We start from the raw sequence: 27,745 nt of genomic DNA on the forward strand, positions 1-27,745 counted from the left end.
TGTGAGTGACTTTCTACAAATTATTTCATCTCTCTGGGCATTAGTTTCCTTAACTGAAAAACGAGGGAATCTTCAAAGTCCTTTCTGACTAAATTTTATGATGCATTTTTGATCTTAAGTTTAAAAACAAAAATTAGAATCTTCCATGATCAGGTCTCAATTCACTCAAATTTATTATTAAGGCCAGTGCTTAACACAGAAAACTACATAGTAGGTGCTTAAAATAATGTTTGTTGCACAGAAGGCCTCTGCCTGTTCTTGGGAATGAGGGAAGGCAGCCTGACTTTCAGTAGGAGATGTGCGGAGGAGGTGGCTGGTAAGTTTCTGGCAATTATTTTTTCATTGTCATTTAAATTTGATAGACAGGATTCCGGAGCTAGGGATTTTAAAGAGGAGAATGCTGGAGCTGGAAGGATCTTTAGGATACAGAGTAATAGTGCTGTAAGTGATTTCAGAATATAGAGTGTCAGTGCACAAGATACAGACTATTACAGAATCATATAATAGAGCTAGAAGGAGCCTGTGCTATCATGTAGTCCAGCCATCTTCTTTCTTACAGAAGTAGAAACAAGTTCAGACAAAGAAGTGATATTTTCAGGGATAAACAGTAAATTAATAGCAAAACTACTAGTTCAAAGTCTCCTCTCAGGCTACTGACACCATTCATTTTGTAGCCAGGAACAACTATATCAATAAAACCTATTATCACTGTTAGGCAGGGAAAGGCATTATTACCCACATTTTACAAATAAGAAAACTGAGCTGAGAGAGTAAGAAAATGAGTTAAGTGGCAGAGATGGGACTCTATACTACACTAACACGCTTCTGATAATTGTCTTGGTGTCTCTTGCCCACTCTCATTTATTCTGACCTTAGCCATAACATCATTAATCACTTTCTTTTTTTTTTTAAGTTGGATTTTTTTTGGGGGGGTGGGGGCAATGGGGGTTAAGTGACTTGCCCAGGGTCACACCACTAAGTAAGTGCCAAGTGTCTGAGGCTGGATTTGAACTCAAGTCCTCCTGAATCCAGGGCCAGTGTTTTATCCACTGTGCCACCTAGCTGCCCCCTTATCACTTTCAATACTAAAAAGAGTCAGGTACTTTTAGACTATGATTGCTGCAGGCTTATCAACTGGGAATAGTCTCTTAAAATGTCCCCTAAATCCAATGCATTGGCTTATTGTATAGATAACTATTGAAAGGTACAAAGAATTCAACTAGCCTAACTGGTCTAACTTTGCTGACCTGAAATAGCTTCTTGGATCACAATCCTGTATCCTAAGATTTATTGGCTAGCCAAGATGAAATGACAATAAGGGATTGCTTTTGAAGAGCACAGAACATTAGGGTTGTTATTTTTTTTTAAACTTTTATAAAATGACTTGTGCCTCCAAAAAGAATACCAAGAAAATTTAAGCAAGTCCTTTATCATTCAAATTTTACATTTCCATCAAAAGAATGATTCACTCCAGATCCCAATATAAACACATCCCTTGGCAAGACATCCTAAGCACATAAACACGTCTCCCTGGCTGCCTGGTGTGCTGACGTCCCACATTCACAAAACCCTAAGTCTTTAGCAACTACCCCAAAGGAACAGAAAAATAATCTACTTCCTGGAAGAGTTATTATTTCTTTAATTAAAGGGCAAATATAATTATACTGGTAAACATGTGGTATCTGTAAGAGGATAAGTTTCTCCCTGTAAATAGTAACAAACAACTGCTACTCCTCCCATTTATATTGGGCTTCAAGGCTCCCAATGACTTTTCCTTTAAACTCCATGAGACAGGTGGGATGGGTATTATTCTCCCCATTTTACAAATCAAAGTACTGAGGCTCAGAGGCATTCAGTATATGTCCCTGGTCACAAAGCTAGTCAGTGTGTCAGAACTGAGTTCCAATCCTGATCTCTCTTATTCCAAGGCCAGCACCATCCCACTACACTATGTGGTCTCTAAGACTTGCCCCAGGGCTTAAAAATGACATTACATCAGAACTACCACAACCACAAGCCAGGGCCGAACCTTGATGAGAAGCAGCTGACACCGAAGATAAGTTGCAGAAAAGTCTGCTACTCCTGCCAGGTCAGACTGAAGTTCTCCAAGTCTCTGCAGGTCACTGCAAGATAGAAAACCCAGAAGCAAATGTGAGTGGGGAATATCACAGAAATACAAATCACCTTGTGAATTCAAAAACTTTAAAACAGAGTCTCAGAGTTAGAAGGGACCTCAAATGTCTTAGACTCATAAATGTGGAAGATGAAAAAGAGCCTTGGAAATCATTTATCATGACATCCCTCTTTCCCAGATAACAAAAGTGGGGCTCAGAGAAGGGGCTCTATGAGTTCCATGCCCAAGGGTATATTGGTAGTTAGTGACAGAGTCAGGCCTATAATCCAGTTCTCTTGATCATAGAATTTGTAGTTGAAAGGAACTAATAGGGATGCCATCCAATTCACTCATTGTTACAGAGGAGAGAACTGAACTCCTGATAGGTGACAGGACCTGTGCTAAAGCCCCACTGGCCACCAGACAACACTTATTGTTCAGTCATTTTTCAATTGTATCTAGCTCTTCGTGACCCCATTTGGGGTTTGGTTGGCAAAGATCCTGGAGTGGGTTGCCATTTTTCTCTCCAGCTCATTTCACAGATGAGGAAACTGAGGCAAACAGGGTTAAATGACTTGCCCAGGGTCACATAGCTAGGAAGTGCCTAAGGCCAGATTTGAACTCAGGAAGATGTGTCTTCCTGATGCCAGGCCTGGCATTCTATTATGCCACCTAGCTGCCCCCAAAACTGCTTTTGTGAAAGTTGGGCATTCGTCTAACTCCTTTCTGAAGAAAGAGTCCCCTTTTATAACAGCTCCTACAAGTGGTAATCTAGATTTTACTTAAACAACCCTAACTACCTCACCATGAAGTCCCTGTTCTTTATTTGTGTTTCTTTGACCTACCTCTCCTTTGCTCTCTGGGTAGAGCATGTGAGAGATGCCACACCAGCTGTGCAGCTGACTAGACTTGGGCACCTGCCAAATTCATTATCCTCTTTGTTGGCTGGCTAGGACAACAGGCCCTGTAGCTAGTCATTCATTATAGTACATAACTCTGCAGACCTCTGGGAAATCTACTGATGTCACAGCCTCTACAATGAATGTAATCACCTTTAATTTGGACACAATAACAAGCAACGCATTTCCATTCAACTGAGAGGAATACTAACTAGCAGCGTCCACAAAAATGGGAAGATGGTGTTAGAGGTCAGAATGAAAGGGGGCAGGGCTGGCCTTGGTGAGGAATATAAGTTCACACAATATGATGGTGATGGAATATTATTGTGCTATAAGAAATGACAAGCAGGATGATTTCTGAAAGGCCTGGAAAGACTTGTATGAACTGATGTATAGTGAAGAGAGAACCAGGAGAACATTGTGCACAGTGACAAGAATATTGTTTGATGAAGAACTGTGAATGACTTAACTATCCTCAACAATACAATGATCCAAAAAAAAAAATTTTTAAACAAAAACCAATACAATGATCCAATTCTTTACTTTAGAGAGCTTATTAGAGATACAAAAATAGCAAAACTGATCTAAAAGAACAAAAAATTAAGAATATCAAAGGAAGTAGTAAAAACAAGTGGAAAGAAGGTTTGGCAGTACTAGCTCTCAAACTTTACAATAGTCCAAAGGACTATTGATGAAACATACTATCCACCTCCAAAGAAAGACCTGATATTGATGGAACACAGACTGAAGCAGGCTATTTTTCACTCTTTCATTTTTTCCCCCTTTTATTCAATTTTTCTTGTACAAAATGACTAATATGATAATGTTTTGCATAATCTTACTGTTAAGGGCTAAAATTCTAGCTAAACTGTCTAAAATATCTAATGAGTGGTCGCCAATAAATTATAAGCTTGAGCAAGAGTTAGACTTTTAAGCATTTATTAAGGAGAATAAGAATTTGGTAAAGAGAGAGAAAAAGGCCTAGATTCCTATCTATTAAAGGGAGAGCACATTTCTAGCTCCCTTCTCCGCCAGAGTCCAGAGGAAAGAGCGAGCGAGACTGAGCGCCAGTCTCTTCCTTCCTCCTCCCACTAGCCCGCGTCACTTCCTGACTCCTGGTCTTGCCCTCAAAGACCTTCCCTTCATGGGCAGAACTCCTCTACAGTAAGTATCCAGCAGGTGGCGTTATTCCAATCGTTACAGTCCCCCCTGTTGTTCCTCAAGAAACAAAATGTTTCCTTGACGGAACAGTAAAAACAATATGATAACTATTGCTAACTAATAATATGTGAACAACAATATAGAAAAGGAAGAGAGGAAAGTTTTGTCCAGAGGGGCGTTTTTTTTTGTCCTCATGAACCGACGCTTTGACATTAGTCTTGCAAAGGGAGGGCCTCTGCAGAGAATACATGTTACAGATGGTGTATATTATAACAGAAAGAGAAAAAAAACAACAAAAACAACAAATCAAAACTGTTCATTTAAAGTCTCTGAAAGTCTTTTCTCAGATATCCTCTAGGTGTAGTCGTGGAATGGAAGTCTTTTCAGGGGTTGATGTGTGGATACTGGTAATCAGCCAGGAAATTTCCTACAAAATTGAGCTTAATACAACTTTAAAATAGCTTTGTCAATAATCAAATCAAACAATGAAAGTTCTCAAAAACATGTCTAAGGGAATTCAGAATCTTAGTTGTTATACATGAAACATATAATAAAACAAAAATTGAACCATTCTTTAAAATTATAATATTACTATAGTCCCCCCCTTATGGAGGGTAATTGAGAAGACAATTGCTGCGATATTAATTATTAAAAATAATTTTTTATCTTTGTTTCATCACTTTTTGCATCATCTGCCTAATTATCCTCATGCCATTATGAGAAATTAAAAAATCTAATATAATTGGTAACAGGTGTCAAGGCCAAATTCAACACTGTATTTATCATGACACCTGAGATAATTATGGGGGTTACCATAAAAGAACAGAGAAATGATGGGATATGAGCATTCCCACACTTGAGCAATATGTACTGCCCATACAGTATGCCAGGCTTAAAATAGGTGGATGGAATATATGTCCATGCTACCGAACATATTGGAAGAAACTGAGTCAGACTTAATCAGATGCATGGGATTGAGATGTCCATGGCATCAGGCATATAGGAGGGAGCATAGAAGCCAGGTGTAGAAGTGAGATGGGTGGGATGAATACTTCCAGCCATCTGTACAATATTGTGGGGAAAAAGAGAATAAAATATTAAACCAAGAGAATCCAACCTCAACATTTGTCAAAAGCCGTTCTCTCGGCCATACCTTGACTTCATGCATGTCTCCCCTCATGTGACAGTTCAGTGTCTGCTCTTGCATGTATTCCTCTTGTGATTGGATGGCACCTTGGCCAACTGGCATCTGATAACTCAGAATAAAGGTAATTAGTGTCTTAAATGATAAGTTCCCATAATCCAAGTCTCATATGGATTTAAAAATTGAGGATAATAAATGATTGCAAAAAATGTGAATACATCTTGACTCAGAACACAATATATAATTATGCAACAATTTCAAATAATACCCCTTTTTTTTACTTAGCATACAATTACTTTTTTGAAAAATCTGAACATATTTAAATACAAGTTAAAGCACAACACAATCTCAAAGACAACTTTTACAAATGTTCCCCTCTTTTTTTTTTTTGAATATGCTTATCAAAAATAATACTTCTAGAATCAATTTACACTTGCCATGGCAACCAATTTGCCAGGGAAATACTTTAAAGAGTTTGATCAAATAATCAGTTGAGAGAAAAAAAATAGCAAAAACAAACAACTCAGAATATGGGAGCACAATACTCCTAGAATTAACATTGTATTATGAAATCGAAACCATCTTGCAATGTTTCAAAATTAGAGATGAATAGAAAAAAATACACATGGAACAATAAAAGACAATGAAATTCAAACTAAGGAAATCTAAATGAGCATGAACTTAATATTAACGAGTATTACAAAATATAAACTTGATCGCATGACTATAAAAAGCTTTTACAAATATTCTCCTTGTTTTAAAAACTAAATATAAAACACAATCTCAAAAGCATGAAAATCTCTATGAAAATAAACCCATACCATTAATTTCAAAATGTATATGTGATAGCATAGAAATCCTATGTAACCTCTGAACTGATACTATTACTACTCTGAGTAAATTCAGAACACTTTTGATTCCGATATCTAAAATCCCCAACACTCATATCAATACCTTGCTGCTTACTTCTACATTTCTCTAATATATATACCCTTCCATGGCAAAAGAAGCAGAGTCTTGAACTATGTTGATGGTTGTCATTCTTATTCAGCTTAAGTTTTTCTTCTTTAACCCCTCTATATTGTCTGTCAGTCTTTTCACCATACAAATGCTTTATAAGATTACTAATTAAAGACAAAAGCAGGTTAGCAAAATTATGAGCAAAACGAGCATATCTGGAATTTAAAGAGTTTTCTAAGATTGTCTCAAAAGCACAGCCAGGCTGGGGAAGGGCTGAGCCTGAAACTGCAAATGTAGTTAGAGAAAGTTGCGCATGAGCATTAGATCTCTGGACTTCCCAGGCAGGGGAAGCAATGGGCTTGGCCATGGGAGGAGTAGAGGGTGGGGTCTGGAGAGGAGGGGAGGGACCAGAGCAATTTGAATCAGACTTGATTTTGAACTCAAGCCTGGATTCCTCTTCCCCCACTTTGCCTCCAGGTGCTAGGGGATTAAAAGCTACTAGAGGGTGGGTCATTGCCTCCAGGCATGCAAAATTAGAGCAACAATTACTGTTAGAACTGGGAAAAGCTGCGGGAATCTCTTCAGGTTTCTCTGAAAAAGCATGGTTGGGAGAGGGAGAGATATTTCCTTGTGTGAGTAAGTTGCTGGCTCTTTTAACAAAAATAAAAAGAAAAATAGAAAATCCACAAAAACAAAGCATTAACATGATCTTATCTCCCATTTGTCTGGTTAAACAGACTAAAATAAAAAATAGGGTAATTAGGGAGTTTAAAAGGTCCATTCGAAAAAATTTAAAGGGAAAACACAGCCAGTGCGCCAGTACTTAGCAGTTTAAAGGGAGAGGGAGGGGAAATTTCTTACCCAACCAGAAGATCAGAAGACAGGTTTAGCTTTCCTCTTCGTGGTCAGCCATCTGTTAAGGGCTAAAATTCTAGCTAAACTGTCTAAAATATCTAATGAGTGGTCGCCAATAAATTATAAGCTTGAGCAAGAGTTAGACTTTTAAGCATTTATTAAGGAGAATAAGAATTTGGTAAAGAGAGAGAAAAAGGCCTAGATTCCTATCTATTAAAGGGAGAGCACATTTCTAGCTCCCTTCTCCGCCAGAGTCCAGAGGAAAGAGCGAGCGAGACTGAGCGCCAGTCTCTTCCTTCCTCCTCCCACTAGCCCGCGTCACTTCCTGACTCCTGGTCTTGCCCTCAAAGACCTTCCCTTCATGGGCAGAACTCCTCTACAGTAAGTATCCAGCAGGTGGCGTTATTCCAATCGTTACATTACACGTATGACCCATATCTGATTACTTGCCACTTCAGGGACGGAGGAGAGGAGGAAGGGGAGGTGGGGGTTCAACCTGACTGTACTACATACTGTAATGGTCCAAACATAGACTATAGCCTACAATGAGAGGTCTGTGACAGAAAACACACAGAAGCATGTATGTGCCTCAAGAATCCAATGAGAGCCTGTCCTCAGTTTTATAGGAGGCAGACCACTGCAAAACTACACGGGTGACTTCCAGAAGTCATGTGGCCTGTCTAAATTTCAGTTTATCTACAAAGTGGGTTTGATACTACCTGCACTACCTACTTCACAAAACTACCATGAGGATTAAATCTGTACACCATCAGCAGCTACTACTCACTGACAGCACTTTAAGATGTACTAAGAGCTTTCCTTACAGAAATCCCATAAAGTGGGTGGCAGACGCTGTTTTCTCTCAGACTTGCAGGTGAGGAGGCCTGGGATGGAAAAGGCCAGGTGACTGGCACAAGGTCAGAAAGGCTGAAAGTGGTGGAGCCAGAATTCAAACATCTCCAAGACCAGTGTCCTTTTCATGACCCCACAAAACCTCTCAATTAGAATATGAATGAAATAGTTTGATAAGAGCTGACCTTTCAGCCTAAAAGCCCCAGGTTCAAGTCCTGACTCTGACACAGCCTGGCTTGTATGAGCTTCAGCACATTCTAGGCTCAGGGCTCCAAGCAGCTCTAAGATTCTAAGTTGCAGTGAGGGTGCCAACTTGCATTGGCTGAGGGAGGTTCCTCATTTGGGGGATCTCTATCAGTAAATTACTGGATCAAGTCCTTACTCATACTAAGTAGTTTGCAAGTATAATAAAGTATATAATAGTAAGAGTAACTTAATATTATAACCATAAATACAAAACTAGTGCTTTAAAAAGCACTAGAAAACCAAGAATAAATGGAAGTCTAATGTAATAAGTATTATCTATCCAAAACTAAGACCCAGCATTATATATATTGAAAATAAACTAGAGATCTTTCCAATAACATCTGGGTAAAGCAAGGATGTCCATTATCACTACTACTATTTTATTTATCCTAGAAAAGTTGGCTATGGCAGCAAGAAGAAAGAAATTGAGGAAATAAACATAGACAAAGAAGAAACAAAACTTTAACTTTTGTGAATGACATAAAGGTTTATAGAACACCAGAGTCAACTAAAAAAAATGGAATAATTAATAACTTCAGCAAAATTACAGGACAGAAAATCAACCCATTATATCATCAGTATTTGGTTACACTACCAACTAGACCCAGGAAGAAGAAGAGCTAGAAAAGAGAAATTCCATTTAAAATAACTACAGAATGTATAAAACACTTGGGAGTCTAGCTGCCAAGAAATATACAAGAGCTATATGAATATAGTTACAAAATACCCTACAGTAACAAAGGCAGACCTAAAAAAATTGAGAAATATCAAATGTTAATGGGTAGGTCAAGTCGATATAATAAAAATAATAACAATTAACTTATTCTGTGCCATACCAATGGAACCACCAAAGAATTATTTACTTTAGAGAGCTTATTAGAGATACAGGAAAAATGGCAAAACTGATCTGAAAGAATAAAAAATTAAGAATATCAAGGGAAGTAGTGAACATGTGGGAAGAAGGTTTGGCAGTACTGGCTCTCAAACTTTACAACAAAGCAATAATCATTAAAACAATATGGTACTGGTCTGAAATAGAGAGGCTGATCAGTAGAGCAGATTAACTAAACAAAATACAGAAGCAAACAAAAAGAGTAGCCTAATTTAAAGACTCCTGCTTCTGAAGTGAGACCTCATTCTTCAACAAAAACTGCTGGGTAACCTGGGAAAAAGTCTTGTAGAAACCAGGTGCTGACGGATACCTTCTGTCTTATAGCAAATTCTTTATGACTTAGACATAAAAGGTAACATTGTAAAAAAAACTAGAGGAGCAAGGAAAAAGTTACCTATTAGATCTATGGATGGGAAAGACTTCATGATCAAACAGGAGATAGTATTTACAGAAGAGAAAATGAACAGTTTTAATTATATTAATGATAGAGACCATGGACTCAGAGTGTCCACTGAAAAATATCTTTTTGGACATGGCCAATGTTGGAATCTGCTTTGCTTGAAAATGTATATTTGTTTAAAAGGTCCTCCTATGTACCCCGATTTGCAAGGGAGTGGGAGGCTGAGCATATATATTTTTGTTAATTAAAAAATAAACTAAAAATACTATAATCATGAAGGCAGGTGTTACACCAATTCTAATAGCACTCAGAAGAACACTCTAAGTTACATAATTTAACTTGTGTTTTGTTTCTATAATTAGATTGGAAGTTCTCTGAAGGCAATGATTCTGTATCAGTCTCCATGATTCCAACAATTAATCTATTGGCTCAGGCCAATGAATGTTTTTTCTTTGACTGATTTGGTATCTCTGAGAATAAGAGTCAAAATGGAAAAAAGTATATATTATTTCAAGACAGACACAAGAAGTTCCCATAAGAAAATATAGTGAAAACTTGTCGAGAGAAATAGTCCTTCCCATTCTCATGCCTAGTTCAAATAGGAGGCACTTCAGCAGAACTGAATCCATATGAGGGTGTAAATATTTTTGAAATATTTTAAGAACACATTTGCTATGTTTGATGAGTTGTACAAACAATATAACAGATTAAAATACATTGATTTCTAAAAATCATCCTTGTTTCTGTTAAAATTCATGGATAAAGCCAGTCACAAAAATTAAATGCCGATTAAATTCTTAAACCAAATGTTATTTATGGCAAATATTTCTCTGTCCCTGACAATCTCCAAACACTGAATTTACTATTAATTTCGCTTAGAGACTCACATAGTAACAAGGTATGCTAGAAAGATCAAAATAAGAACAGTTTTGGTGATTTTTCAAAAGCTATTTTCAACTCTGCTCCCAGATGATTACAGATTATAAACATTTCCTTCCCACCTTACTATTTTCTGAAATAGTTCCCAGATTAGAAAAATGTGCATAGCTCTAGTGAGACTTCCAAAGCTGGGTGGCAGGCATATTGTTTCAAAGAACACAAGCACACCACACATAGACAGAAGCTGATATGTAAAACATTCCTAAAAGAAAACACAAGATGCATTTTATACAAATTACTATCAGTTCTAAGCAAACTAAGCATCCCATCTGTTTCACACTCTACCCCAGAAGAACTGCACGTATACTGAAGCTCCATTCATAGATTCTCAGAAAGGGAAGAAGCCATGGAAACCAAAGACCCCACATTCCAGCCCTTCCAGTATTTGGTTCCTGTCTTCATCTTTATTTATCTACACTCCTTTAACAGTCTCTAAAATGGTCCTTTCTGTCTGCAGTCTATCTCCTTTCTAATCCATTCCTTCAAAACACTGGCCAAGCAGTCTTCTTAATGGACTGCTCTGATCACATCACTCCTATAGAATAGCTACTATTTATAGAGAGGCTTTTGGTTTACAAAGCCCTTTACAAATATTACCTCATTTGATCCTAACAGCCACCTTAGGAGGTAGGTGCTACTGTTACTCCCCATTTTACAACCCAAATTCTGAGGAAATGGAAGCCCAGGATCACAAAGCTAATAAATATCTGAGGCCAGATTTGAATTCGGGTCTTCCTGCCTCCAAGACCAGAGCTCTATCCACAATGCCATTTAGCTGCTTCTATGGTTATCCCTTCCACATCTCAACTTCCCCCTCACGGTTTCACTGTACTGCCTGTCAGCATAAGAAATTAAATGGGAGGGACAGCTAGGGGGCACAGTAGATAGAGCACTGGCCTTGGATTCAGGAAGACCCGAGTTCAAATCTGGCCGTAGACACTTTACACTTACTAGATGTGTGACCCTGGGCAAGTCACTTAACTCCAACTGCTTCAAACCCGCACCCCCTCCCTCCAAAAAAACTAATGGGAATTTTGGGGCAGTTTTGCAGAAACCACAGATGACATGCCAAGGCCAGCAGACAACACAGAAAACGTTTAGGAACTCAGAAATGCATAAAATATATGTATAGTATCGCATAATATTATTAACCCAAATTTTATAGTATGGTACTATAAACACCTCATTTAAAAAATTCAGACTTCTTCTGTGGCATAAAGGGAGGGTCAAAAAATTTTACACGGATTTTCCAGATGTGGAAGGGATAACTGTATATTCAAAATTCTTCAGGGGTGCTCCCTATTGCCTACTGAAAAAAAAAAAGCATAAACTACTGGCAGTAGCATCCAAGTCCTTACACAACCTTGCTCTAATATACCTTGCCATTCTTACCTCATACTATTTTCTTTCACATACTCTGTTTAATCCTATCCTTGGTTCCCTATTTTCATCCCACCCTCTCCTGCCTCTGTGTCTTTCTTTATCCAATCCCTGTATGGAATGGTATATGTGGCCTCAGATCCATCTGATGAAATTCTTTCCCTTTGAGGCCCATCTTAGGTGTCACCTCCCCATAAAGGCTTCCTGACCATCACTTCCAGGTGGAAGGGTTCTGTTCCTCCTCAGACATATCACAGCACTTTGACTGGACCTCACTTTTGCACTTATCTTACTCTCTCTTTTATCATGTTTATATACATGTCTTTCTCTCCTAATTTAATTCTAAGTTCCTGGAAGGCAGGTTTTTTTGTCAAATATATATTTTCACCATCTAGTACAGAGAAATTTTTCTGAATGAACGTTGGTATTTTTGGACCTTCGTAATTCACTCACTTATCAGTTATCCATATGTGCATTTTATCTATATTACTTTTGCTATTGTGAAAGATGTGACAATTTACTGCCCTATGGCTACCTCTGAATAAGAAAATGCCACATTCTCCACTCTCTCACACCTACCTATGCCAGGTCTATACTCTCAGCATCTCTATCCCCCTTCCTACCCTTTTATTATGCCCTCTATAGAACCTCTGTTCTATTAGAAACAAACTGACCTTCATATTAGACTACAGGCTCCTGGAAATGACTTCATACACACACATTTTGTATTTGTATATGTAAGTATTATTCCCTCTTTGTCTCCAAGAAAGCAAACTCCAGAGACAGTCTCATTGTGTCTTTGTATCCTAATGAGCAGCACAATTCTGCTGCACAGTTCTGTGCCTGGGACACAGAAGGTGCTTCATTTGTTGAAATGAAATTGCTGCCAGTATCTAAGGCCCATGGGAGCAGGGACCACCTATTGCCCAAATTTTTATTCTCCTCAGCACCCAAAACAGTACTCTGAATATAACAGGCATTTAAAATATTCATCAAGGGAAATTATGCTGGCCTACTGAATTTCTTTGGTCCTTTCTAGCTCTGAGGTTCTAGGCTTCTCAGGGACTCTATCAAAGGGATCCAGTTCTACCGCGATAGCACCTGCTCTAGTAACAGGCACATTTTCATACCATGTATGTACCACTCTGGAATATAGACACTTTAAGCAGCCCAAACGTTTATCATCAAAACTTATGACCTCTGATAAAAAAGAGCAACTTCAGGTACTATGGAGAGGTAAAGTTTACAAAGGGCTGACCACAATCCTAAGAGGCAGGCAAAGCCAATACTGTCTTCCCTATTTTAGCAAAGGTCAAGTAATTCGTTTGACATCACACGCGGTTCTTGGCAGAGATGGGACTTAAACTCATTTTTTCTAATTCCCAAGTCACTTTTCTCCTGACCATACTATTTTGCTGCTTCTCTCAGGCTGAAGTCACTGTAGGAGGCACAATGAGGTCAGTAAAAGCCAATTTTCCAAACCAAGGAATTATGTGCTCATTCACTAAGGTCAGGCCTTGTATCACGTTCTAGCTTACAATACATAGCTACTTCTACCAAAATGAAATGAGACTGTATACTCAAGAATAAGTTATCAGGTTTTTATTTTAAAAAACAAAATTTTAAAAAAGTTTTAGCTTCATTAGGGGTCTTTTCACATGAAAATTGTGGAACCTCATGTAGACCTCTCACAAACTTTTTATACTCGACTTTGTTCTGGTTATTTGGATCCTTGTCATACTTTCAAAGACAAGGAAGATTCAAAGCTCCTTGAGGGTAGGAAATAGCTTCTTTCAGTATCCCTTTGGCATCTAGTACTAGACTTTGCACAGAGGACATGCTCATTGTTAAAAGTGAATGATTTTGGACTCACAGAGAAGGTGATGGAAAGGCACATAGTAGATGTGCTTAGGCTGCAAAACATAGCCAACAAAGAACTCTGAAGAACAAGAATAAGAGATGTCACCAAGGAATTGTATGTGGGCAGGAAATGAGGGATGAGAGGTGAGCAATGTCAGGAAAAAGCAGAATACCCTACCCACCTCCCCAGGCCACTGGGTGGACACTGCTGTGACAAACTTTTGGGAGTTCATGGATGAGAGTTGTACGGGATGGCAGCCACGGATGAGCAGCAATCTGCATTGTCGGAAGGAATTTCCAAATCACTGAGAACACACATCCATTGGAGTACATTTTTTCCTTTACATTAGAATCATAGAATCTTCAAGTTGGAAGGGAATCTTAACAGTATCTACTCCACAATCCCAACCATTCAGTATGGCCTATCTGACAGACAACTGAACAGTTTCATGGATCTCTCAACCCTGGATAAAAGAGAAATTTCCAGTGTTGGATAGTTCCTAGTAACAAGGAGGTTCTCCATTATGTTAAGTCAAAATCTACTTCCCTGTAGCTTTTGTCCTAGGTCTGATGTCTTTAAAAATCACAGAATGTCTGTGTTATCTTCCACAAGACAGTTCAGATATTTGAAGACAGCTTAATCACTCTTTAGTTCCTTCTTTTTTGGGCTAAACCTGTTCAGAATTCCTGTTGATTTCTTGAATTCATACTATCTTAGTCACTGTTCTAAGATGCTTTCAAGTTTACCACTTCCTGGCCATCTTTAAACCATGCTGCCTATAGGCCTACTCCCTCCTCTTCCTGTTCTCCTCCCACCAGATCTCCCTCCCCTGGGACCAAGCTCTGAATGGTGAAGAGATTCCACCTGCTTGTGGACCCAACATTTCCCTTCCTCGCCATCTTCCAGGTAGGCTGCCACATGCATACCATCTGCCCAACCCCGCCTCCTAACCTCTGCTTTACAACTCTTGCTCCCCTTTATTTGCTGTCTTCCCCTTTTAGAAGGTCAATTTCCTTGCAGGCTTGTTTGTTTAGCTATCTGTGGCAGTTAGCACCTGGTAAGCAGTAAATGCTTAATGAATTTTTTTCATCTTTAAAAAAAGCTTTGCCTACAACTGAACACAATCCTGTGGAAGTCATCGGACCAATGTGCCAAACAGTGGGGCTCTGGCCCTTGCTGACTGTGGGAGGCTGAGAAAAACATCCAAGTGCTCTGAGCCTCAGCTTCTGTGGCTGCTAAAGAGTGATAATATGCACATTCCCGACTTCCGAAAGGAGTTGTGAAAGGGCTCTGTGAATCTTAAAGTAACACTGAAATGCAAACCAGTCTGTTTTATGATCTTAACACAAGACTTTGTGCAGCAATCTTAGGTTATCTATTTTTTTTTTAAAGCACCCATCACCTGTGCCCCCCACTTTAGAGCTGGATCTAGAATTTCACTGGTGTTTCAGAGAGTTCTTGCTTAGTTAAGGGTCAGAGAGCCAGTATGTGTCAGAGGTGAGGCTAGAACCCAGGTAGTCTTGCTTCAGATCTGGCCTCTATTCACCCCACTATGTCATGCTGCTCAGAGGATGAAGAGAACCATCGCCTTTATTCTAGTGGGGCTAAGACAATGGACACTGACTGCTTTCTTGAGCTGTGTTTTCACTGAGGCTAATGGAGCTTATCTTTCCTATGTTGTTCCTAAAATGTTCTAGTAATCACTACCCAGTCTCTCCTCTTCTGTCAGGGTCCCTTCTCCTGAATCTGCTACAATGGACCACACAGAGCAAAAACTCCTTTTACTAAAACATATTCCAATGCCTTCAGGTAGAAGTATTTTTCCAAGCCACCACAGAAGCCGTTCAGAGAATAAAAACAAATAAAAGCCACATGAAGGTTAAAAACAAAAGAGGATAAGAAGGTTCCCTGGGGTAGCAGGAGTTCCCACCAAAGTCTCAAAACTTTGTATTCCTGCCCCAAGGGTCCACAGCTGGGTCCCATAGCAATCCACCTGGGGCAATGATAATCCCAGTGACCCCAGGTCTCCCACCACGGCTTCCTAGATTGCCACAGTCCAGGCTGCTTTTGTGGAAGTTAGCTCACACCAGCTTCTGCAGCAGGGGAAAAGCTATTTCACTCCAGCTCTGACTCCAATTCTCTTACCCCTCCTCCTCAGCTTGCTCAATTCATCCTGAGTCACTCCAAAGCTACTTACTTCAGGAAGCCTTTCTTGACCCTCCTTCCACCCTAAGACCTCACAAAGTAACCTGTCTGTACCTCTTTTATGCAGTTTGGCAGTATCTAGAAACGTCCTACTCTCTGATTAGACTATAACTTTCATTAAGAGTAGTGAGTTTTCTGCAAAAAAAAAAAAAAGAGTAGTGAGTTTTACTTAAACTTTCTGTCTCCCCACAGTTCTCTATGTAGGCACTGAATAAATGTCTGTTGAATAGCTGCTAAAATGAAAGAAGACAAGAATTAATGGAAAGAGTTTTGCCATCATCAGCTCACTAAAATGTTTTTGCTGAAAATAAGTTTTAACATGTTTATATGTTTTCTAAATTTTATTTATAATAGAAACTATGAAAAAGAAAGGGTCAGATTAGATGGTCTCATATCTGATATTTGGTTAGACAGTGTGCTTTTTGTCTGCTTTTTGTATTTTTCTGGAACCTATTACATTTGGCACATATTGTTTAATAAATGTTAAATGAATTTCTAAGGTTCTTCTACTCCTCCCCCCAATATTTCACTGTAAAATTCTTCATATAAGTAATCCATCAGGCTTTGGAAGGTTAAATACTGAAGTGTATACTTCTTTGTATCTCCTCACACAGGGCCTTGGATATGACAGGAACAGGAGAAATATCTGATCAATTGTGAAGCAAGAAGAATTTTTTTAAAAGGAACAGTCTGAATTACAAAATTTAAAATCTCATTACGTTAACAAAATAATGGCTGGTACCAGGAATCCTTGAGAGCAAGAGAAGATGTGATCCCTCTAAGCCATAAGTAAAAGATGGCAGACACTATTTTGCTGTCCATTAAAAGCAAAATTTGACATGAGCTGTGGAACTGATATGCAGACTTGGCTTTTAAATGTCATTTTTAGAAATTTCTATTCCTTTCATTTTCATTTAAATTCCCTTGACAAGGAGTGAAACACTGCAAAGAGCTTCTTTATAATGGATACTATGTCTTCACTAATCATCAATCAGGTCAAGATCTGATAAGGGGGGGAAGGTAGGGAACTTTAAAAAAATCTCATATTTAGAACATAAGAACAAAATACTTAGTCTAATAAATTCATTCACTCAAACAAAGCATTTATTAAGTGTCTACTACATGTATGAGAGATGGTCCCCCTTTTGTTTTTTAAAACCACACAAGTGATTTTACAGGTTCTTATTCTCTAATAGCTTTTAATCTATTAGGGAAAAGAAAACAGGAGGGAGTAGGGAAGGCAAAGAGGAAGAGGAGGAAAGGGAGAAAAAGGAGTAAGAGGTCTTTGAATCCTTGTTTGTATTACCTCCTAGGATTGCTGAAACAAAAATACTTAGTAAACTGTAACATCATGATTATCATACTATTAAAATAAACTGTTATTTTGGTTGTAATATAAATAACTCTGAGAATGAAATCTTTCATCTGAGAGAAATTTACAAAACATAAAAACCTAAACTAAAAACATCTGATTTATATCTCATGGAAAGATACCCAAGTGTCTCTGCTGTATTGGCTGTGCCTACCTTAAGCAAAAAGGATACAGGTGGGAGTCAGAGAGGAAGGGCGAATATTGCTGGAAGAGGGAAACTGAAAAAGGGGCAGAAAGAGAGAGAGAGAGAGAGAGAGAGAGAGAGAGAGAGAGAGAGAGAGAGAGAGAGAGAGAGAGAAAGAGAAGAGAGAGAAAAAAGAGGGAGAGAGAGAAGGGAAAAGGGAATAGATAGAGAGGAACTAGAGAATGAATGGAATATAATGAGCACCAATGAGAGCTCAGGGAAGTGAGAGATCACTTTTGGTTTGGGGGAATCAGGGAAGCGTCCATAAAGGACATGCCATTTGAACTGGGCTTTACAAACTTAGTAGAATTTAAACAAAGATTTCTATAAATGAGGTGGAAAAGGAAGGAGTGTTTTCGAGGTACGGGTAACAGCAAGAATGAAAGCAGAGTGAAGGAAGTACAAGACAAGGCTGGCAAAAATGGTGACTAGTCTCATTTGGCTGGATTGCATAGTAAATCAAAACCAAGACACTGAAACAATCCAGTTAGGAAGCTCATATGTATTACTTAGTTAAAGGAATGAAGTCACAAATGTCCAAGAAAATCACCTTACCGGATTGTAAACTGAAGCAGCTCCTGAGTGCCCTGAGGATCAAGGTGCTGAAGATTATACACCCTTTCTAGGCTTTGCTGTAGAAACTGCTGGGAAGGGTCTTCATGTGGTGTGATGCTTGGGGAAACAGGTGATGATAGTAGTTTTCTACCTGGTAACTAAGCAAACATAATGGAGTGATGCCACTATCCGTAGGATCATGGGTTAGGCTAGAAAGGACCTCAGAGAGCATCTGAGAATTCAAATTTCTCATTGTACAGGTAATGAACTTGTCTCAGAGACAATTTACCTAACGAAGGTTAAGAGGTAGCAAACATCAGAACTAGGATTCAAACCCAGGTCTGCCGAGTCTCAATCTGGTCTTCTTTCCACTATATTCTATTGCTTCTGTGTAGTGCTGGGACCCATTCTCTTTCACCAACCAAAGCAGGGGAAGGGCTAAGTAAAAAGAGGCCAGAATCTGGCCTGCCTTTTAAAGTAATGCCTTAAAATTACAGTCACCTTTTCCTACAGTAACTGATTTATGCTTTAAAAAAAAAAAAAAGGACTGAATACAGGAATGGATTGCAAGCTTATTAGTGACTCACATGGACAGCCCTTTCATGTCTTAGGAGATGGCTGAGTGAGTTGTTGCCTAAAAAAATCCTAGTGACCAGGCTTCTCTGAATTAAGCTCATTTGGTCTTTAGAGGACACAGTCAATTACTAGGATCAGCCTCAAGCTTTTCTAGCTTTGTAAGACCAGCAAGAGCTTGTGGCTTCTGGCTGAACCTCTGAGACTGAAGGGCCACCACCACAGCATAAGGAAGCAGAAGAGGGATTTAGGGGGACTCTCATTTAAATATCACTATTATGATTATTAAAAACAATATGTTACAAGAGGCTGCATGATGTGATGGAGAGCTGGCCTTGAAGTCAGGAAGACCTGGATCCATGTCCTGTCTGGGACAGGCCACATGACCCTGGGCCTTCCCCTCCCAGTGACCCAGGCAGCTTGCTAAGATAACAAGTGCAGATCTGCCCATCTGCTTGGGTAGAAGCAGTCTGTGTCCTGGAAGATGCCTACAATAATGAAATCAATCTCAAATGTAAACCAAAAAATATTACTAATTGTCACGTTTTCATAGGTCCATTCCCTCTCCCCATCACCCTCATTTTACATGGCTTGATTTTTCACTTTATCTGAGTGATTTTATTCCTAACTCTGAGTCTGCAACAAGATATCAAGAATAGTATCAAATGAGGACAATCTTCAGAAGTCTTTGCTGTAATAAGCCATGATATAATTTGAAGCCTAAAATACCATCAATACACACAGACCTCTTCCTCACCCTACATAATATCAAATAAAGAATGGTGCAGTGAAGGGAAAGTATTTTTTCTTTAAAAATAAACAAACTGGCTTTCATCTGTAAGTGTGATTTTGCTTTTTCCTATTTACTTAAAAGGCTACCAAAGAATTCAAAATTGACCCGAGATTTTTAGCCTACTCTCAAGGCAGGAACAAGATGAGAAAGACTGTCACGGAGGTAAGCATAGTGTCTGAAGGTATGATCTGAGAACAGGGCAGGCATGGTGGGGCAGGTTTCCGCAGCATTGAAGATGAGAACCAACACAGCAATATCTGATATAGTCAGGTAGTTAAGTAAAAATCCTTTAACCTCATAAAAGAAAAGCGAAGATAAATTTGACATGCATTCCATACAAAAGGGAAAACCCCACTTAATTTATATAATCTTTGAAAGAAACACTCCTAGTTAACTATCAAATGAGTACATTTTTAAATGACACGAGGGGCTACTGATTTCTTTCTTTCTTTCTTTTTTTTTTTGGTGAGGCAGTTGGGGTTAAGTGACTTGCCCAAAGTCACACAGCTAGTAAGTGTCAAATATCTGAGGTCAGATTTGAACTCAGGTCCTCCTGAATCCAAGGCCGGTGCTTTATCCACTGCACCACCTAGCTGCCCTGGACTACTGATTTCTTAGTCCATCAGTGGATCATACAAAGTAAATTTAATTCCCCTCAAAGTAATATTATTAACACTAACAACTGCCATCAGAACACAGATCTATATTCAAAAGGGCTTCCAGACCAAGTCATCCAGCCCTCTCATTTTGAAGGTAAGGAAACAGAGGCTTACTTCAATAATGACTGAAGGGTTTAAAAAGTCCATTTCCACTGCTCTACCGATGGCATATTATTACCGCAGCTCTTGTTTAATACAGGACTGGATGCTTGACTTTATCCCACCACTACCATTAATGAAGCAACAGAGTAGAGAGGGGAAAAAAACACAATAAACTCACGTCAAGAGATCCGAGTTCAAATCCCAGCACTAACACTCACTAGGTATGGGACCATGGCCAAGTCACTTAAATCTTTTTGGATCCTCAGTTTCCCCATCTATGAAAAGAACTGATACTTGTACTATCTGCTTTACAGAACTGTTAGGAAAGTACTTTCTAAATGGCAAAGCACCAGGGATGCTATCATTATTATTGCTATTATTAAGAATAAATCGGGGGCAGCTAAGTGGTGCAGTGGATAAAGCACCGGCCCTGGAGTCAGGAGGACCTGAGTTCAAATCCGGCCTCAGACACTTGACACTTACTAGCTGTGTGACCCTAGGCAAGTCACTTAGTCCTCATTGCCCCGTCTCCCCCCTCCAAGAATAAATTATACTTTCTGTTAAATTATATAATCCCTAAGAATGAAAATGAAAGACGTTTTCTTCATCTGAGGAAATAAAAAAAAAAACAGGACAAACCATCTGATTTCTACAGCATGCAGAGATATTCAAGACCCCCTGCCAAGTTAGCAGGGCCTGCCCTGAGGCCAAAGGATACAGGCCGGGTCATCCATATCAGGTTCAGCAGTATCAAAGAATGGATGTGTGCTCAGGAGGTCTGGGACAAGGGGAAGCACCAGTGTTGGATGTCTACCTCCCAGAAACTTCAAACATCTGAAAAATACACGTACAACAATCCATTATAATCAATAAACATTCATTAGGCACCTACTAGTAGTATCAAGAATTGTCCTAGGAAAAATGGAGGCTAACAAAGGATAAAACATCATCCCCGTCTATAAGAAGCTTAGAATCTAGTTAAGGAGAAAGACAGCAGGTTTGTCAGTTCTGAGAAAGAAGGCACCATAGGGATCATTTAGTACAACATCTTTTTTTTTTTTTTTTTAACAGGGCAATGGGGTTAAGTGACTTGCCCAGGGTCACACAGCTAGTAAGTGTCAAGTGTCTGAGGCCGGATTTGAACTCAGGAACTCCTGAATCCAGGGCCGGTGCTTTATCCACTGCACCACCTAGCCGCCCCAACATCTTTATTCTACAAATGAAGAAACTGTTAAGTGACTTGCTATGGGGTTAATATTTTTTAGTCCAAGTATAGATTATATTCCACTCCATCACCCCCAACCTCGAATTCTGGTCTGTCAAAATCTGACTATAGCCTACAATGAGAAAAGAGATGATGATGACACAAAGCCAAATGAATGATACAGAATAGATTCTATAGATATTCAGAGAAGGGAGAGAGAGTACTGCGGGCTAGACTAGTGATGGGACTTGAGCTATCTGAAGGTAAATAAGAATCAAAAAGGCAGACAGCAGTGGGGAATGGCATGGTCTAGAGCTTGGAGGGAGACAATCGAAGTCTGTTCAATTAAGATGCAAAAACAGAACAAAAGGTCACTTCTGGCCCCTTCATTCAGTGGCATTCTATTTTTTAATAAATGTGAAATCATTACCATCACACAACCTCTCTTACCCAATATAGGCTATCAGAAATGGAAGAGACCACCCTCTTCCAGAAGTCACTTAATTTAACCCTCACCTAAATCTTTCCTACAGCAGTATCTTGAGAGATGGTCATCCAACCCTTGCTAATATGAAGCACTCACTATACCTCTTTTTTTTTTGAAATGTTTGTTTATTTGGTTTTGGTGAGGCAATCGGGGTTAAGTGACTTGCCCAGGGTCACACAACTTAGTAAGTGTCAAGCATCTGAGGCTGGATTTGAACGCAGGTACTCCTGATTCCAGGACTGGTGCTTTATCCGCTGCGCCACCTAGCTGCCCCACTCACTATACCTCTTGAAGAAGCTCATTTCTCTGAAGGATATTCTTCCTTATAATAAGTCCCAGATCACCTTCTCATAATTTATACCTACTTAATTCCTCTAGGGTCAAGCAGAATAAGCCTAGTCCTCACCTTGCCAAATGACACCCTTTAAATATTTGTAGATCATGATTATGTGCCATCTCAGGAGTTCCTTGGACTGATCATCAAGTGTCATCATTTCAAAATTCTCTCCCAATCCTGGTTGCCCTCTAACCTGTTGATGTTGCTCATAAAATATAAAACTCAAAACTGAGTGCCAGATGCAAGATGTAGCTTATTACCTCCCTTCATTTTATATGATAAGCTTTTATTCATGAGAAAAGATGAAAATTACAGAAAAGTTATCAAAAGTATTCTTTGGTGGGAGTGTGCATAAGAAATTTCATTTTCATGACTATCTTCACCAAAACACTCAGATCAGGTGCCTACATAAGGCATCATGTATATTTTGTGCAAGGAGAAACAGGAGTATGGGCAGAATAGCTAGAAGTCAGATACCAAAATGTTACCCCAAAGTCATTGATTCATTTTCTCTTGGTATTTTTAGGTTTCAACCTTCCAAACTTACATTTTATAGAATATTCTTTCAATTTTTAGCACCAAATCTTTATTTAAAAAAAACCAAACAAAACCTTTGTGACCTTTTATAGAAACCTCATTTAAGTATTTGAGAAGGTAGACCATATATAAGTACACACACAGACACAGACACAGACACAGACACACACACATGTTTTTGGGTTTTCTCGCAGGGCAACGAAGGTTAAGTGACTTGCCCAGGGTCACAAAACTAGTGTCAAGTGTCTGACGCTGGATTTGAACTCAGGTCCTTCTGAATCCAGGGCCGGTGCTTTATCTCCTGCGCCACCTAGCCCCATGGACCATATATTTTTTATTTTGAAGGATCTGAAGTATTAAGTCCTAAAACTGTGAACCTTCTTCATGCCCAGTGGTAACAAAACTTCTCCAATCTGTCCTCCTCTTTCTACTCCTGTGGCTTTCATTCTAATTGAGGCCCTCATGATCTCTCACCTGGACGATAGTAATAGGCTCTTCTTTGGTTTCTGTGCCTCCAGACTCTCTCCATTCTATCCTTCATTCAGCTGACAAAACAATCTCCTTGAGGCCCAAGGGACTGACCGTGTCACTTCTCTGCTCCCAAACCTTCCTAACTCCCCACTTTACAGAATACAAAATAAACTCCACAACATGTTTAAGACCCTACACAATCTGCCTCCAACCGGACCTCAATTACTCCTCATACCAACTTTCTATTTGAGACAAAAGAAGCTTCTCACCATGCCCCATGATGCCCTGTACTGTTTCCTAGCCTGCATGGGAACTGAGTGAACCTCACTGACTCCATCTTGTGACTCAATTCTGGATCTAGCTCCATTTCCTTTCTATTCAATTATGCATATAGTCCAATTTCTGTCTTGTGAGAGGATTTTATTCAATTGTGGGAATTGTGAGAAAAAAAACTGAGCGAGAAAACTTTATTGCACTGTTTGAACCTATTGCTACAAGGCTGGAAAGCTACACCACCTCTACCTGTCACTCAGAGACCCTTAACTAAGGACCCAGGTTATGCTGACCAGAAGCTCAGTAAGATCTAAGGACTGATACAAGGAATTTTCTCACAATTATACATCTCCAGCAAGCAATACGTCTTAACTGAAAACTGGTCCCATACTGGACAATCAGTTTCTGTTTCCTTGCTCCTTTGACTGAATATAGACACTTAGGGGAGTGGGACACCTCTTTTTCTGATTTCTAGGAATTGCATCTGCCTACTCTCCCCCTCCCAACTTGTAAGAGTCCCTAATCTTTCCTCCAATTAGAAATCAAATCACCTAATCTTGTATCTTGATTTATATCCTGTTAATTTTCTCTTAATGCACAAAAATCGGTCTCCCCCTGTTTTCAGGGTCCAGTGTCAAGCTAGAGATATGGTTCCAATTTGTTATGCCTTTGGGATGCATTGCTGAGCATATGCATTGATATGCTCAGAAGCTCAAACCTTTGTTTCCTCAGTCATTTTAATCAATCCTCATGTCGTACCTGTTACCTTTTGAAATGGATTCCATTCCATCTATGGCTGTTCAAATCATTCCCTTTCTTCAAGAATCAATTCGGATTAGAAATCTGCCATGAAGCCTTCCTTAATTCTCCCTAAGTAACATGATCTGTCTCTTCTTGAATTTTTCATAACAAATTGTATAGACCTCTCCTCTGTACCTAATTCATTTTACAGGTATGTGTGCATGTATCTTCTTCCTCCTCCCAAACTGTGAGATTTTATGGGCAGGGAATGTGTTTAATTTCATGTTTGTATGACCACTTATTATGTTACCCAGAGCAAGTTAACTAATCTTAGTGTCTATCAGTTTTGTCATCTGTAAAACGACTGTAATATTTGCAAACCATGTTAAAAGGATGTTGTGAAAAAAAGTGCTTTGTAAACCTTAAAAAGTCACAGAAATCTTAAAAAAAAAAGGGGGGGGGCAGCTAGGTGGCACAGTGGATAGAGCACCGGCCCTGGAGTCAGGGGTACCTGGGTTCAAACCTGGCCTCAGACACTTAACACTTACTAGCTGTGTGACCCTGGGCAAATCACTTAACCCCAATTGCCTCACTTAAAAAAAAAAAAGTCACAGAAATGTAATATGTTATCTGAAAGGCGAAATAGGGAAACACTGAAACACAATACCCATTATAGGTTACATTCAGATCTCACATAAACAAGATTTAGTAGGAAAAGTCGCCCCTCTATTTGGACCAATATGTTAAACCAGAGGTTATTTTGCCTTAAGTGAACAAATTAAAACAAGAAAAAAAATGAACTTACTTCCATATAGATTCTCTATCTGTTGGGTACTTAGCTAAATTCTTCAGGAGCTCTACCAGTGCAAGATGGATCCCTTCTTTGGTCGATACATTTGTATAACACAGCAGTTCATGAAGAGCCTCTCGAATATCTCGTGAGGAATCCTTTTTAAAAGATGGATATAGATTTAAAGAAATTCATGTTAAACAAGATAGTATTATAGGATCATAGGTTTAGTGCAGAAAATGACTTAAAAGACCTTTAGTCTAATTCCCTCATTTTAAAGATGAAGAAATTAAGGCCAAGAAAAGTTGAATTACTTTCCCAAGGTCACACAGGGAGTAAGTAGCAGCAGTAGAATTTGAACTCAGGTCCACTGACTCCAAATCCAACATTCTTTCAACTGTACCAAGCTGTACTCATGTCCATTTCTGGGCAAGGAGGCTAAGAGGATATCCAACCTTTTTTTTTTTTTTTTTTGCAGGGCAGGGAGGGTCACGCAGCTAGTAAGTGTCAAGTGTCTGAGGCCGCATTTGAACTCAGGTCCTCCTGAATCCAGGGCTGGTGCTCTATCCACTGCGCCACCTAGCTGCCCCTGGATATCCAGCTTCTTAAGAGGCTAGGCAAAACAGTCTCTCAGGTCTCTTCCATCCAGTTCTAAACCTATGATCCTGTAATTACTGGGGAGGGACCTCAGAAGTCATCTGCTCCAACTCATCACAAAGTTTTAGAGTTGAAAGGGGACTCAAAACCCAGAAAACAGAGAAACAGAACATCTAGAATAATCGAACTCTGACAATCTAAATATGAGGAGCTAGTTTTATTTTATATTTATGCTTTAGAATTACAGACTTACAGAATGCCAAGGCTGAGGAGGACCTTAAGACACAGAGTAAGAGATGGAAGGGCCACTTACAATGGACCATGAAGACATGGTGGCCCACACCTATTAATCCCTACTGCTGAAGTAGCTGAGGGTGGCTCCAGCTTGGGAGTTCTCAGCGAGAGTGTGCTATGATGAATGGGTATTTGCACTAACTATGGCATCAGAGTGGTAAACCCCTGAGAATATGGGGCAACCAGGGTGCCTAAGTATGGGCAAGCTCACCCAGGTTAGAAATGGAGCAGCTCAAGGCTCCTACAGCAGTCACGGATAGAGGTAGGTCTAAGAGTAACCCTTGTTACTTCCAGACTGGCCAAGATGGGGAGACCCAGTCTTAAAAAAAAAAACGTACAATGTTAGAATTGGAAGGGATCTTAGAAATTACTTGGTAACCAATCTCATTTTATGGACGACAAAAATGAGGTCCAATTGAGGGGAAGTGACTTTCCCAATATTACACAGTAAAAGAAGTGGTAGTTAACTGGGACTAGAATTCAAGTATCCAGATGTTTAGGCCACCCCACCCCCACCCCTCAAAAAGTACTCCAAAAGTATTTGAATGGATATAGTGTCAATAATAAAATGGAACAGTTTTGAATGGCTATAGTGTCAATAATAAAATGGAACAGTTAGGAACTAACGTTTCCCTGATTCCAAAGGTCAAATGTAAATCAATTTAACTCAACAAATATATTACCTATTACATGTAAAAGTACAGTCAGATGTTGAGTCATGCAACAAAAATGAATAAAATAGAGAATGACAGTTTAGAAGTAACACGCCCAATAAAGACATATTTGAAATAGAATCCTGTGACTTTCCATTCACAAAACTGCTCTTAGCTCCCATTCCATACAAGTTTCTTGATATGTAGCTTATTTTTCCAGTTTTTTTTAAAACAAGGAATCAAAAGCCTTTACTCAATATAAATGCTATTTCTATTATTTTTATTATGAATTTATGAATCATCAACAAACACAAAAATGTCAATATACAAAGAACAAAAGAGGCTGTATATGAAACTGAACCTTTTAATATGTTGTTGTTTTTTTTTAAGTGAGGCAATTGGGGTTAAGTGACTTGCCCAGGGCCACACAGCTAGTAAGTGTTAAGTATCTGAGGCCGGATTTGAACTCAGTTACTCCTGACTCCAGGGCCGGTGCTTTATCCATTAATATGTTTTTTAAAAGTGTATATTAAATTTAACTAGACAGTAACAAAATTGTTTTGTTTCACCTCCTAAGCCTTCTTGCTTTCTTCTTCTTTTTTTTTTTTTTACGAGGCAATGAGGGTTGTGACTTGCCCAGGATCACACAGCTAGTAAGTGTCAATTGTCTGAGGCTGGATTTGAACTCAGGTCCTCCTGAATCCCGGGCCAATGCTTTATTCACTGTGCCACCTAGCTGCCCCCTTCTTGTTTTCTTCTGTGTATTTTTTTTGTTATTAATGTTTTCTTCATTTTTTTGCAAGTCATTTTTCACTTTTGTGTATCTCTAGTCCATCTGATTAGAAGTAAGGTTGATCGTCAGTGTTCTTATGTCATGATTATTTACTACACAGATCAGAGGCTGAACTGTAATCTTCAAACCCTGTAGTCTTTCAAAGTTGTTTTTCTTTCTTTAATTATGTTCATCATTTAAGATGTTCTTCCAGTTTTGTTTATTACGCTCTGTATCAGTTCACGTGAGTCTGCCCAAGTTTTTCTGAATTCTTCCATTTAGTTCAGCACAATAATATTCCATTACATCTACTAACAATTTTATTATTATTCCCCACTTGATGGGTATCCCCCCTTTGTTTCCAGTTCTTTAGAACAACAAAAAATGCTCCTATAAATATTTTGTACATATAGATCCTTTCCCCTTTCTTTCTGGTACTGGTGG

General features: G+C 39.1%; 1 protein-coding gene across 1 annotated transcript in view; it reads right to left on the reverse strand.

The window, feature by feature from the left end:
• INTS4 (integrator complex subunit 4) overlaps nucleotides 1-27,745 on the reverse strand; it is a 97,150-nt gene that overhangs the window by 29,627 nt on the left and 39,778 nt on the right. Inside the window, exons 12-16 of the mRNA XM_043994795.1 lie at nucleotides 25,001-25,143; nucleotides 20,864-20,979; nucleotides 19,508-19,641; nucleotides 18,019-18,176; nucleotides 2,030-2,123 (exon numbers count right to left, since the gene is read on the reverse strand). Of these exons, the coding sequence (XP_043850730.1) occupies nucleotides 2,030-2,123; nucleotides 18,019-18,176; nucleotides 19,508-19,641; nucleotides 20,864-20,979; nucleotides 25,001-25,143 (645 nt within the window). The remainder of the gene's footprint in view (nucleotides 1-2,029; nucleotides 2,124-18,018; nucleotides 18,177-19,507; nucleotides 19,642-20,863; nucleotides 20,980-25,000; nucleotides 25,144-27,745) is intronic.

The sequence above is a fragment of the Dromiciops gliroides genome, chromosome 3, assembly GCF_019393635.1.
Source record: "Dromiciops gliroides isolate mDroGli1 chromosome 3, mDroGli1.pri, whole genome shotgun sequence".
NCBI classification, from domain to species: Eukaryota; Metazoa; Chordata; class Mammalia; order Microbiotheria; family Microbiotheriidae; genus Dromiciops; species Dromiciops gliroides.